At 36.0% G+C, this 14,438-nt stretch overlaps 1 protein-coding gene across 7 annotated transcripts in view; it reads left to right on the plus strand.

Moving 5' to 3' along the window:
• TBCEL (tubulin folding cofactor E like) overlaps positions 1 to 14,438 on the plus strand; it is a 72,611-nt gene that overhangs the window by 19,384 nt on the left and 38,789 nt on the right. For 5 of the 7 annotated variants that reach the window (XM_010357004.2, XM_030918341.1, XM_030918340.1 and 2 more), the window contains exons 2-4: positions 74 to 181; positions 9,199 to 9,348; positions 11,043 to 11,182. In XM_010357004.2, coding sequence (XP_010355306.1) covers positions 9,216 to 9,348; positions 11,043 to 11,182 — 273 coding nt within the window. In that variant the 5' untranslated portion in view covers positions 74 to 181; positions 9,199 to 9,215. The remainder of the gene's footprint in view (positions 1 to 73; positions 182 to 9,198; positions 9,349 to 11,042; positions 11,183 to 14,438) is intronic. The other 2 variants (XM_010357002.2, XM_030918339.1) reach the window with 1 other exon arrangement.

Raw genomic sequence — 14,438 nt, forward strand, 5'->3', positions numbered from 1 at the left:
AGTGAATGTTAAACCTTTTTGGTTGTTTTTGTTGCTGAAAGTATATGCAAAGTGTTTTTGTCTTATATTTCAGAATGTCTAATTTAATAAGGATATAGACAGTTGGTTTAAACCAGCATTTTTGGATGAGGAGAGGCTATGGAAATGAAGAAAGAAGTGTTTAGAAATATCACACAAACAGGTACTTCAGTCTAAATAGTAGTATTGTCTTAATTTTTTCCCCTCATATTTCTCATCAAAATCATGACATTCTGGGGCTAGCGTATTTGGATCAGAAATTTCAAGGGCTGTGTTTATGTATTTTGGTGGACTACAAGCATGAGAGTCAGTCATAGTTGCTAAGGTGCAGTAATTGATGAAAAAAGTTTGTGTCTTTGTTCAACATCTAAAGTGCCTTAAACACAGTATAGTTCTTTAGTAGAAAATATAGACAGCTCTGAGGCTGTACTTCTCACTATAACATAGTCACAGTTTTAGATATCTTTGTCACTAATACAATGAAATAAAGAATTTTTGATAGGTATTTTAATGTTTGTAGTGCTTTTAAGGAGAAGCATAGTACTGTGATACAAGAAGAGGGTGGTAGTGGCTGACTGATAGCATAATTAAAGGAACAATCAGGAGTCCAAATTCACATTTCATCTGGCAGTGCTGGATTTCAAAAAACCTCCTACCAAGAAAGGTTGATGTGCCACATTACTATACTTGTGTATAGTGTAGCATATAGTTGAGTAAGAGACTTTGAGACACAGGGTGGTTCTTAGTAGGGTGTGAAATCGTGGTGGCATGGTGTGTTATGATAAGGGATTTATCAGCTACACTCATTTTGCTTTTAGAATGCTAAGAGTTAAGTTAGTGAATTGGCTAACTATAATTCTACGAAATAGTGCTAAAAGTTTATTAGAATTAGTTGATTTTCCTTTTCATCCAAAGAGAGCATCCACTTAGCTATATTACATAATGCTCAACGGTAATAACTGAGATAGAATCACAGGTATAGATACTTCGGGATAAATGAAATTGGAAGTGCCATACAGAATGAGACCATCCAGCCTAATTACGCTGACTTGGTCAATGTCCCGGAAGTGTTTATATGGGAGAGATAGCTGTCATTCATGACTTCAGCTCCAAAAACTTACTAATGGAATACTTTATAAACCTTAAAAATGATTAGGTAGGTATGCACTTACTGACATGGAAACTTTTTCATGGACTATTTTGCAGAAAGGCAGGTTATAAAACTATATATTCAATCTTTGTGTAAAAAATATGTATCTACATAGCATGAAAAAAATGGTCTGGAAGGATACACACCATGAGGTGCATCCTCAGGCTTCACGTGCTTGCGAAATCTAAACCAAAGTCTCCTGGTGTGGATGTGGCTCTGTGCTTCAGATATGAAAAGCTTTTGATGATACTTATTTACATTATTAGCTTAGCTAATAAAAAGGGAAACTACATGGCGGGGTTACTGGTTTTGCCATTGTTGTTATTTACTTATTTTCAATTGGAAATTGTAAAAAATTCAGAATGAACATTGTATTATTATTATTATTATTATTATTATTATTATTATTGAGATGGAGTGTGGCTCTGTCACCCAGGCTGGAGTGCAGTGGCATGATCTCGACTCACTGCAACCTCTGCCTCCTGGGTTCAAGCGATTCTCCTGCCTCAGCCTCCCGAGTAGCTGGGACTACAGGCACGTGCCACCATGCCTGGCTAATCTTTGTATATTTAGTAGAGACGGAAACCGTTTCGCCATGTTGGCCAGGCTGGTCTCGAACTCCTGACCTCAGGTGATCCGCCTGCCTCAGCCTCCCAAAGTTCTGGGATTACAAGCGTGAGCTACCGCGCCCACCAAACATTGTATTTTTTAAAAGCAAATATTTAGAATAAAGCTCGTTAGTAGCCCTTTATTCATTGATCTATTTCATCTTTCCTGGAGGGAAAAACATATATACCTATGCTTTTCCAGAATAAATTAGTCTTTTTGGGGATACTCTTGTGCTGCAGATCAGAAAGACTGCTTTAGAAAACAAAACAAAAATTCCAGCTACCTAAATTGTCTCAGAATCTGGCAGAGTTTGGATACAGTGGATAATTGTTCATAAGAATAAAGCTTTTTGGAGATGAGGTTAGAAGAAGAGTTCACAAAGTGAAAATTTAATGGGTTTTAAAAACAAAAAACAAAAACAAAACTTGCAAAAATTGAGAAAGGTAGCAATCCTGAGCGGTTCTTTGAAGACAGCTAGGAGATTTTCCTCCTGTGGCTTCGTTTTCTTAGTTTTTGCTGACCTCCCCCGACCCCCTGCAAAGTCAGAGGCAATACATTTCTTTTTTGTCTTTTTTCAAAAAAAAAAAAAAAAAAAACAACTCTTTCTTAACCCTTGTTTTTTTCCACCAACTGTCCCACCTCATCCACTTTCATTTAAGCCTCTCAAAGGTATGATTGCTACTCTTTTCTCGGCTTATTTACTGAACTCCCTATTCTATGGATTCTCTTCCCTTAACTGTACTGGAAGTGCTTCTCCTAAGGTGAACAAACTCTTAGTTGCCCAGTCCTTTACTGATTTTTAAATTCTCATTTTTGACCTCTGTATTCTGCATAAAGATCAATAACCCTCATCCTTGCACTCTAGTCATGGTAATCTCTCAGAATTTTTCTTCGTTTTATCTTTGCAGGATAAAGTCTAGCCCAAGAAAGGTCAGTCATGACCTTACTGACCACTGTCACCTCCACAGTTGAATCTCCTTTCCCCACCTGTCAGCACATATATTTTATGTTTCAGCAGTACAGCTGATAACGCTTGTTTCTGGTCTCTTGTAGTTGTTCATGTGCTGTTGTTTCCTGTGCCTGGAATGCCATTCCTCACCTTGTCAGCTAACCTTTATCTTTCAAAATGGCTCAGGATTCACCTACTTCCTTGATCACACTTCTGAAAGTTAATCACTTCCTATGTTTAATTCACTATTTCTTGTCTGGCTTATTTTAGATATGTGTTATGTATCTCCTTCTAGAGTGTGGATGCCCTGAGGGCAGAGTGTGGATTTTATTCCTTCTCACTTTCTTTAGTGCTTAGCATAGTGTGTGGCGTAGATTTAGCATCTGGTACATGCTTGTTGAACTGAACTAAATGAAACTGAGCTCTATGAAGGCACACATTTAAAAAATAAATGAATGGGGAAATAAACCTAATTGGGAGAATTTGTTAAGATATAAAAATGAAAAGAGATGGCAGAGAAAACAAAATATATTAGTTGTCTGCATTTTTACTAAACAATTGGTAAGGAAATTCTCATTCTCAGGTTGTCTTGTGAAGAAAACAATTACCCAAGTGGATAGCAAATCACTAGAATGAAATGTCATCTGACCCAAGGAACCTAAAGGTGAAATTGTGGAGCCTTTGACAAATTGTTTGCCTGAAGTTTTGTTTCCAAATAGTGGTAGCAAAATATTGGCAGGTGGCTTTTAGAGTGTAGTTTCTTCTGCACTTCTCTGATGAATAGATATGATTGATTTCGTTGAATACAAATGGGTCCTTGTCAAATAACTGAAAGTAATTTTAAACTACTTGAGAGTATTTTCCTTTTCTCCATTTTTGTGAAAGCTATGAAAACTTCTTGAAAATTTAGCCCCATCCTAAATTAATGCATATTTTGAATTATTGTGATTTCTTTTTCAAAAGCACAAATCAGTTCCCAAGTATCTACTATTGTAGTAACTTGAAACCTGCAGAAATGGCTTCCTGCTGCAGGAAGCACCTCTTTCCTTTTTTAACCTCTACAATCAGAGGTGACAGGGAGGCCTGAATCTCCCAGCCATCTTAAGGCATCACATCTCCTTAGCTTATGGCTCCAGAATCAGCATAATTTGGCTCAAATTTTGGTAATTTGGATGAAAGATTTGGGTAACTTGTATTAACACATTTAACTTGGCTAGCAAAGGAAATGGAACTGTGCAAGCTGAGGGTATTCTTCCAGCCCTTTGATACACCCCATAGTGGACCCCTGTGAAAGCCATGGTAAAGAAGGGCAGAACGCTGCTGTGGCCCTGGCAGCCTGCTCACCTTCATCTCATTCTCTCCTTTTAGTTTCACTGCGGTTTGGTTCTCAGGCTTGGATATGTTTTGTTTCTGCTTGCTTTTTCTGTGCTGTTGCTGTTTTACAAAATTATGCATTTCTGTTTAGCCATCTATTTTATTTCTCTTTTCTTCCTCACTCCCCAGTTTCTTCAAAATTAATATTTTATATTCTACATACACAAATTCCAATTTGGAATTTTAAAAATAGAAATACTATAATAATGAAGACATTAAAAAACCCTTTGACAAATTATTAGGTCATTTCCAGATACATTACTAAAAAACATTTTACATTTCAAAAAGATGATGTATGCACATGGTGAATTCAAGTTGTTCAAAAGGGTAAACATTGGAAAGCAAATCTTTCGTATTCCTCCGGAGATAGTCTATGCATATACAAGCAGATAAATCTATTTTTATAAGATTTAAAATGTATATTTTGGCACTCTGTGGGGTACTTTTTATATCTTTTGGAATTAGCTAGTGAGGCTGGCCGTATTTGTACTTTATGAATTATACTACTCTACGTTGTTTCTTTGTGAAATAAGTATTGACCTTGCGTACTTATTGTACAAAAAGATCTATCTTATATGTTTCCCAGTGTTAGTGGTCGGACATGGCCTACTTTCTGTTGTGTTGAGCTTCAGACAACTTTCAGTTGTGCTGAGCTTCTTACCCAACCCATTTATTGGGAACATAAAATACAAATTGTTTGTGTACTTAACCTCAACAGTGGTTAAGAGTACTTAGGTGACTGGATGTTTTGTTCTGATTTTAATGTAGTTGGCAAAAGTGTACTGAGCACCTTATCCTCCAATTCATACGTTATCCTGACTTTTTCCAAGCACTTTACAAGAGTATATTACAGTCAGGATCTTGAGGCACAAACGAATTGAAATTTTCACAGGCCTACTTCACAACTTAGTAATGGAAGCAAGCAATATCACCAAAGATCCCTGGCTCTCTGGCTTTCAGCACCAATTGAGAGCAGTTTTACAAATGTATTAGAACTCTGCCAACTTTAGAGGTAGGCTGACGTAATTTGATACCTGTTAATTTCCAAAATGTCATAGATTACCATCCCACCCCCTAAAAACCTTTTAAAGGCTCTAGTGAAAGATCTTTCTGCATCCTGTATTTCCTCATTTTTCAATCTGTTGGTTTTCAGCCTTTTTTCCCACCTACTGTTCCTCCTCAGACTGCCCCAACAGATTTTGAGTAGAGTTACATTACGAATCCATTTCACAATCTTGATGTTCTAATTCAAAACCTATGTATTAATGTGTGCCCATCTGCATTCCTGGAAAGCTAATCCAGTAGTGCATCCTGGAAAATGGCCAATGAAGGCGCTTGGTGTTGCTTTTCAGTCTTAAAACAAAAACAAAACAAAACAAAAAAGTATTAAAAAAAATCCTATTTGGAAGAGGATCATGGGACCATGAGGGAAAGCTTTTAAGTTCCCATGTTTGCTTGCTTACTAGCACTTTAACTTGAATACGTCTTTCCTACCATCCCTTGGTTTCTCTATATTTAAATTGTATATAAGAGTACTGCCCTTGAATTGTGTAAGTTTGAGTTTAAGTGGTTCTGAAGCCTCCAGATAAAAGGTGCTGCTTAAACTCAGTGATATTATTTTGACAGTGACAGTTCACCCTCCCCACACACTTTTTATTCTTTTGATCTGCTGATTGTATGAAAGATAACAATATAACTTCTTTGGCTTTTTTGTTAAAAATTTCTAAAAATTCTTTTGGCATTCTGCTTGAGACAGGTTTTTTTTTTTTTTTTTTTTTTAATAGCTATGGGCCTGTCTCTAGTGGCATAGTCCCTGCTCTGTGTTGTCTGCTGTTGGAGATGAGGAGTTTACATTGAAAAAGAACTTTCAACTTGAAGTTCCCAAAGCCGTAGCTGAACACAACACAGTTCAATTTCGACACACTCAGTGTTGGAATAGAGGGCAGCTGCTATGTAAATACTTAACACTGTGTGAATAGAAAGAACAAAGTGTCTTGTACTAAAACAAACTCTATATTTTAGCTTACAAATGGGAATTTTGAGCAAAGGGCAGCCTTCTATTTTCAAGGTCACTTTACTCATGATGACGTTGATGCCATTTATCATGAAAATTTTTGTTCAGTGGTTGGGCATGTGCTCAGTGAGCATCTCCTGTGTTCTAGGCATTTGTAAATTGCTTCCACAAAGTCCAGTAGATCATGGTCCTGGTAGTAATCTAGAAAATGAGCCAAGTTGAACAACCACTTTTATATTCATACTTTTTTCAAATTCTTATTACAGACCTGAGAGGAAGGTTTAGACCATACATAAGTGAGAAAATTAAACTAGAGCGAGATTAGGTAATTAGCCTGTGGTTTACCCAGCTAGGGAAAGAGCTTACATTTCCTGTGTCCATGTGCTTTCTATTGTACTACAGCTTCCTCTTAGAATTAACATTTATATATTTTAGAACTTTACAATGGCCCTGTAATCCAAATAGTGCATTTGTATGTTTTAGGGCTCTACAGCAACCCTGTAATCCAGGTAGAGATGTTAATACCTTATTTTATAGTTGAAGACATTTGAGATAACACTGACTTGCCTGATGGCACAGAACTTTTATGTAATCAGAACTGGGTGGGGCGTAGACCTACCCTTCATCCTGAATTCTCTGCCCTTTCTTCTCAGCACCTGAGAGGCTAGCAATTTTAATACTCGGCAACATGTATCAAACCGTTACCATGTATAATAAACTATGCCTGATGCTATGAATTGATACTGAAAGAAATAGGATTACACACTTCTACTCCCCTTTCTAATGTAATGGTAGAGATAGGATAATCACATAAGAAAAATACCTAACGTTCGTTATAATTAAACAATATAAGCAAAAGTAAACCAGTAACTATAGTGAAGTAAATATGTCACCACTAATGGGAAGCAATTTGAAGCATTATCTGGCTAAAATCAAACAGCCTTCTGAGAAGCTTTTCAGTGCTCGTTCCTTCTGGTTTCTTCTAGGAAAAAGTACAGGTAGTGATGTTTCAGCCTCTTCAGGGCTACTGGCTTCTTCCTTGTAATCTATAACCATGTTCAGGTCTCTCTTATTTTAAGATATAAAATCTTGACAGTTGCCCGGATTCCCTACTATCTTATCATCCCATCTTCCTTCTCCACTCCCAGCAAAACTTCTCAAAATGTTGGCTAAACACTCTACTGTCTGGCTGTTTTCTTTCTTTTTCTTCATGACTCTGCTTCCTCTTCCTGTCCCTTAAATATCAGTGACTATTGTGTTATTGTTCTTATTCATAACATTTTGTATATCATAATGGTGTCCAAATCTTCATCTTTAGCTCATTTTTCTCATTCAACTCCAGATTGTTTCCCTGGATATTCCACAGGCACTTCAAATTGAACACGTGTAAAGTGGAATTCATCATTTTCTTCTATACAACTGGCTCTGTTCCTGCTTTCTTGTTTGTTAATGGTATCACCAGTCACCTGGTCACCTGAACTAGAAACCTGGGAGTCATTTTTGACTTTACCTTCTCCCTCAGTCCCTGTAATTTTTGAATAGTTTGCTTTTTAACATGATCATGAATATGCCTCTGCTTTCTATTTATTCTACCACTGAATCACTTCAAGCTCTCACGATCTGTCTGCTGTATTCTGGCAGTATCTTCCTAACTCTTCCCCCTACCTTCAGTCTTGTCTCCCTCATATTCACCAGCTCCAGGATGAGTTTTCCCTAAAAATTAGGTGTTGTATTCCCTTCCTTAAAACCTTTCCGTTTTTTCCGTTTCCTATAGGATAACATTAAACCTCCTAACGTGGTATACAAGATCTCCTTTGAGGTTCCTATTTAGATGCTCCGGACGATGTCTAACATCGAAAGGCTGCTTTGGCAACATCAGATATTTTGTGCTTACTCATATATACCATAATACATTTTGACTGCCATTCCTTTTCTTATGTTATCCCTTCTTTTGTACGTATATCCTTCTCCCTTCTGATTATTTTAGAAAAAATGCCTGATACCTAATAGTTGAAATTACGGAGGTCAATTTTAGTTGCCTATATTTTGATTAATATTTAATATGGTCATAGGACAGCCGTTTAAGTAATGAGTTATCAGGTTGTCAGAAGTTAGCATGTTGTTTAATATTACCTGTTTTAATGTATGCATGAGTCCTTTTCAGTACTCATCTTCTCAGATGCTGGAGTCATTCAATGTTTGGACCCTTAGCTGATGCTAAACAGAAAGGACCCTACCCAAACTCAGAACTAAAAAAGATGACATTTTGTATTATTTAGGAGTAGGTCCAGTTATAGGTAACTAAAAAATTGAGAAGAACAATGGCTTAAGCAAAGTAGGTTGTTTATCTGTCACTGACATTTCCAGAGATATGTACAGTATGGCAGCTCAGTTACATGAAGTCCTCAGCAATGCCAAGCCCTTTCAGCTCTTCGTTCCACTTTTCTTAGTGTATATTCCTTGGGTTCACTGTCTGGTGGTATCAGTTTTCTAGGCAACAGATGGAGGAAGAGACAAAGAAGGAGGGCAAATGGCACACTCTGGTCATCTTTTAAGGATGACTCCTAGGAGCTGCCACAGAATACTTGGTTTCTATCCCATCAGCTAGAACTTAGCCAGCACTCATTCCCAAATACAGTTATCCAGTTAAAGGTTCTTTGACTATGGAAGAAGATAATGGATTTTGAGGGACAGATATTAAAGGATTCATCCAAACTATTTAGCTTGGTGTTCAATCTGTACGTTTTTCAGATCTTTCTCCAATTACTTATCCACATGAATCCTATGCACCAGCCAAAAGCCTTCTCCTTGCCCTTTTTTGGAAGTGATCAGCTCCTCTTCTAAATCTTGTAATACTTTTCATCTGTATTGCAGATATATGCTCAACTGTTATTGCTATCATTTTTCTGTATATGTAGCTTCCCTAAATTGTAAGCCGTCACCACAGTATATGTTTCTAGGGTCAGTGACCGAGTATCATATGTCTTGCAATGCCTAGTCTAGTACTTTATAAATAATTGGTTTTCAATAAATACTTCTTATGTGAGTAAATACATAATTTGATGATTTCTTGGTTTCTTGTAGCATTTTAAGAAAGAAAGATGGATCAACCTAGTGGAAGAAGTTTCATGCAAGTATTATGTGAAAAATACAGTCCTGAAAATTTTCCTTATCGCCGTGGCCCGGGGATGGGAGTCCATGTCCCAGCCACACCTCAGGGCTCTCCTATGAAAGGTAAGAAAGATGGGACCTAAAACACTTATTTAGTGGAGCTTACTTAGGATGTTAAATCACAATGTTGCCTTGTTTGCAAATGATTTATTTTTAATTACAGTCAAATAATCTTTCCTCTTTGTTATGATTTCAGTTTTCTAAAGAACGTAACAGGACTGGTTTTCCTCCAGATTGACTAAGAGATATTTTAGTTGCATGTGTAGGACAAGAATAAATTTGAGTGATAATATCTCAAATGCATATTCTTTTATGGAACATAGAGGGTACAAAACAGTACAGGACTGGCCTGTGCCCTCCCGGACCTTATAGCCTAATTGGTTTACAAGACATTCACATTTACAAAGGTAAATCAACACAAGATAATTTATGTTGAGCCAAATGAATGGTATAATGACTGGGAAAGAAATTTAAAAGATAATTAATATGATCAAAAAATGATTCAAAGCTGTGAGATTTTAACTAGTCCTTCAAGAATGTAGAATTTGGTTAGAGATGAGATACATTCTAGGAGAGGGATTAGATGTGATCAAAAATCTGTAACTAGAAATGTGCAAGGTATATTTTTGCTTGCCTTTTAGTTTAGCGTTGCAATTGAGAATTCTTGGAAGTAGTTTTTTGTAATTATGGGGGATTAATATTGAATCACTGTTTTAGTTCTTACTTTCAAATGTTACTGAGTGTTTACTGTTTCTAAATACAATAATTTTATCTCTGTGTAACCTGAAATGGCAGAGAGAAGTGGATTTCTTGGTAATTTTTTTGGGGGGGGATCCATTCCCATTCTGAGAAATATGTTGCTGAAAGTAGCAAGTTGAAAACCATATAATTTGAGGTCTCCATTAACAAAGTATTACTTTGATGAGTCCTTGTTTAGTACCAAATGGGAAAAGAGTGATTGCATTGTCATGTTTGTCCTTTTTAGTAGAGATTGTAAGAGTGATTTTGTTGACACATGTGTTTTTGAAACAGGCAGTAGTCAAAAAGTCATTGCCTCGGTTTGACCAAATTCAATGAATAGTGTAAGACTCTGAAACACTTTCTCCCATTATAGTTATATTTTTAAAGAAGGCTAATTTTCATAAGGGACAAATTCTGTAGGGATATGAAATGGAGATAATTGATAGACAAGAGTGAGAGAGATGTAGAGTTCTGAATGGATCCACTTAAGTGAGGAAGATTTCTTGAATGATATAAACTTAACAGAAGTGATTTAGTAGATTAATGGTTTGAGATGATTTTCAGAGGCACAAAATATAAAGATACACATCAGATAGAGAGAAAAGAGCCATCCAGAATACTTTGGAACTAAATTTAAAAAAGAAAGAATTGAGGCCTGTTAGAAAGTACTGGTAGTCCACACATGAATTTCATAGATCTCTTTTTCAGATGATAAGATGATAGCATGGATGAGGGCTCTGTTGTTGGTAATTGAGATAAACAATCCTGCTACAAGTTAAAGCCTAGAGGACTTTTTTTAGTGGTACTGGTGCAGTACTTCTGAGCTCCTCCTGGGCAATAACTGGCTGTCTCCTCTTAGAATTCAGTACCCTTTGGTCCCATTATATCCTGTATTTTCTAGATCCTTGTGTAATTTCACACAGTTTATTTTGTTTCTTGACAATTCCTGGGGGCTGAACATATGTGGACTAGAATTTGGCTGATATGGAAAGTATTTTGTGTCTCCCATCATTCAGATCGCCTCAACCTCCCAAGTGTACTAGTGTTGAACAGCTGTGGAATAACCTGTGCAGGAGATGAAAAAGAAATTGCTGCCTTCTGTGCTCATGTGTCGGAACTAGATCTTTCTGACAACAAACTCGAAGACTGGCATGAGGTGAAGTTTTTATATTGCTACATTTTGGTGAAAAGCAGCAATAACTCTTGTTTATGTTATATGTTCTAAATTGTGTTCTCACTTGATGTCTGTATGGCTTCTTGTTGTCTGTATATCTTATTGTCTGTATGTCTGTATGTCAAGATAAATAAGGCCTATAATTCCAGTGCTAAGGAGGCTGAGGCAGGCAGGAGGATCACTTGAGCCCAGGAATTCAAGATCAGTCTGGGCAACATAGCAAGAACCCATCTTTAATTAAAAAAAAAAAAGAGGCAAATAACTGACTCTGTCTATGGTGATTTTTTGTTAGCTTTGTTATTGTTAATTTGTTTTTCATCAAGGTGGAAATCACTAAGGAAATTCAGGCATCAAGAGGTTCATTAGTCTTTGTCAGCTTAAACTGCTAACAGTGCATTAAATTTTCTACTGTTTCACTAATTTATGCATCCTATGCTCATTCGCTACTTCTACTTCAATATAAATATTGACTGAATGTTCAGTAATGTAAATTTTACTGAAAATTGACATAAAATTGTTGAAACTGAGATTATAAATATATTTATTTTTGTTATTGAAATTTATTCAAATATTTTACAACTTTTTCTTATGTTATCAGATCCCTTGGGTGGTTTGACATAACTGATGTGTTGACCTCAGAGTAACTATAAACTACACACATAGTTTGTAAAAGTACACAAATACAGTTTTGTAACATTCTCTTATTATTATATATAACATTACCTACCTGCTTATAACATTACCTGATAGAAGCTACCCTGAAGAATAAGATTTAAAATGTTCTTCCTACTTGGTTCATTCTTCTGCCTTAATTTGGGCTCTTACTTTTTGATGTGACTTTAGGAAGACTTTCCTAATGGGTTTTCCTGGATCTGGCTTTATTCTGCTTCCTCTAAGCTGTTTTCCATAGTGCTACCACAGACTCCTTTTAATACATGAAGCATGATTATGACACTGTCCTGCATAAAGGCCTATAGTTGCCTTTCTTTGCCTGGAAACTAAGGTCTGACTCTATAAGCATGGCCGTTCATCATATGGCCCTTTGCTATTTCTAGAACTTTTTCTCCCTCTTTAGCCATACACTTTTACTTGCAGCTCATGATAAACTCGAAATAAAAAGCTTCCTTGCTTTTATTCATTCTGAACCCACTGCTGTCTTTCTTCTCTTGTCTACCTGGCCACTTCCTATTTATCCTTCAAGACTTGGCCCAAGTTGCTATTCCTCTGTGAAATTTTCCCTGGCTATGTCACAGACAGATTATCCCAGAGCACCTACACTATACCAGTATGAAAGGATTTATCACAGTCAGGTGTGATGACTTGCTTACTTCACAGTTTTCCTAATAGACTATGAGCTTATTCCAAGTGGAGATTTTTATCTTTTTTTTTTATCATAAGCCCAGCATACCAAGTAGTCAAATGTTTGTTGAGTGTGTTAATGATTAAATGATTATATTTTAAGAATTGCTCAAGACCTCTTGTTCCAACTTTTCCTGTGATCTTAAGAAGTTCACTTAATCCTTTAGAGCTTTAGTTTGCTCATCTATAAGATAGACTTGCTGATAAAATTAATCATTGAAACACTTAGTAGATATTGAATACTATACAAATTCTAAGACAGATTTCTTGTTTAAGAAAAACCTATCCATAACCTAGTTTTGGTAAGCTTTTCTTATATTTATCTGTTTTATGCCCTTGTTTAATCTGGTAACTGTATTGGTTATATTTGCTACTTTTATTAGGATTTTAACCAAAATTCTTTGCAATGCATGTCACCTATTTCTAAGTGATTTATTAACATATGCAGATATATAGGGCTATTCTAAGAAATAACTTCTATTTGTATATGTATTTATTTACTTATCTGGACAACTTGTATAGTTTACTGTTTAACAAATTACAGATTGTGCCTTCTTGGTCCTCTGCAACATTTAATTGCCACACGTGCTTTATCTGCACTTCAAATTTGTTTCTTTGGAAATACAAAATTTTACAAAGGTTTTGTGCTTTGACCATGTATATAAGCTTTTGCCAATTACTGGGAACAGTTTAATAGTGATGTAGTTGCTACTTCAGGAGGAAGATGTGTATAATACGGATCAGTACACAGTGTGTAAACTAAGTAATTCAGCATTTTTCTCTGCCTAGACAAAGGTCTATGTTAAATTTTTCTTAAGCCACATTGACATGTAGCCAGAGGGTCACATACTTATTTATACTGTATTTGTACTCAGTTTGCATATTCCTAAGTGCTCTATTGTCTGTTTTCAGGCAGTTTTCAAGTAAATATTTGTTGCTGTTACTTTCAGGTATCCATTTTCCAATTTATTTTTGTTTTCATCATTCCTTTAGTATTTCCTCTTTATCCTTAACTGTAGTTGATCCCAGTCTTCTAGAGGATATATCAGAACATAGAGAAGGGAGAAATATGACAAAAGAATGTTGATTTTTAGGATTGGTTAAACTCTTTGCCAGGCTACAAATGCTTCATAGGTCGCCAGTTTTAGGACATTACATTTCAACCCCATTATAACCCATATATCTGATTACCAAAAAGATAATTTGTCCTTAGCCATTAACGGAATTTATTTCAGCCAGTACTGATAGGGCAATGTGGAACCAGTTGTATAATTTTTCCCTTAGTTTTTTAGATGACCAAGAATATTATAGGTTATGAGTAACTTATTTTGTAGCTTAATTTGCTGGCTGCTGTATATCCAGAGACTAAGATAAATATGGATGAGAAAAGTAATACTTTTGGGGAGGCAAAGATTTGCATTCACCCTTCTAAAATTGGGCACCTATGTTTAAAAATAATGCTTTTTTTTTAGCTTTTGACTTGAATTTTTGGCTGAGTAGATCTTTGTCTGACCTTTCCCAAGGTACCTTCTTTTTACTCCATTACTTATCAAAACCATTTTATGAAAGAAATTAAACCTAGTGGTTGAGAGGAGGGAGGAAGTAGCCACTCAGGTAAGGTAGAGAATAGCTTAGGTACAGATGACAGATTGATATCTTAAAACCCTTTCCCATTTTTCTTAAATCTTCAATTTCTTCCTTTTTAGAAGCCAAGGTAAAGGATCCCCTATTAAATAATAGAATTGTGGAAACCTAAAGGTGATCTGAGTTCATCTCCATGTTTCTGCACATAAGCATACTCATTCCAGTTGGAGGAGTCTTTTTTATTTTTAGAATTTAAAAAAGAGAAGTCAGTATACTGCCCTAGAAACTCATGGAA

Source organism: Rhinopithecus roxellana, chromosome 15 (genome assembly GCF_007565055.1).
Source record: "Rhinopithecus roxellana isolate Shanxi Qingling chromosome 15, ASM756505v1, whole genome shotgun sequence".
In the NCBI taxonomy this organism is placed as follows: domain Eukaryota; kingdom Metazoa; phylum Chordata; class Mammalia; order Primates; family Cercopithecidae; genus Rhinopithecus; species Rhinopithecus roxellana.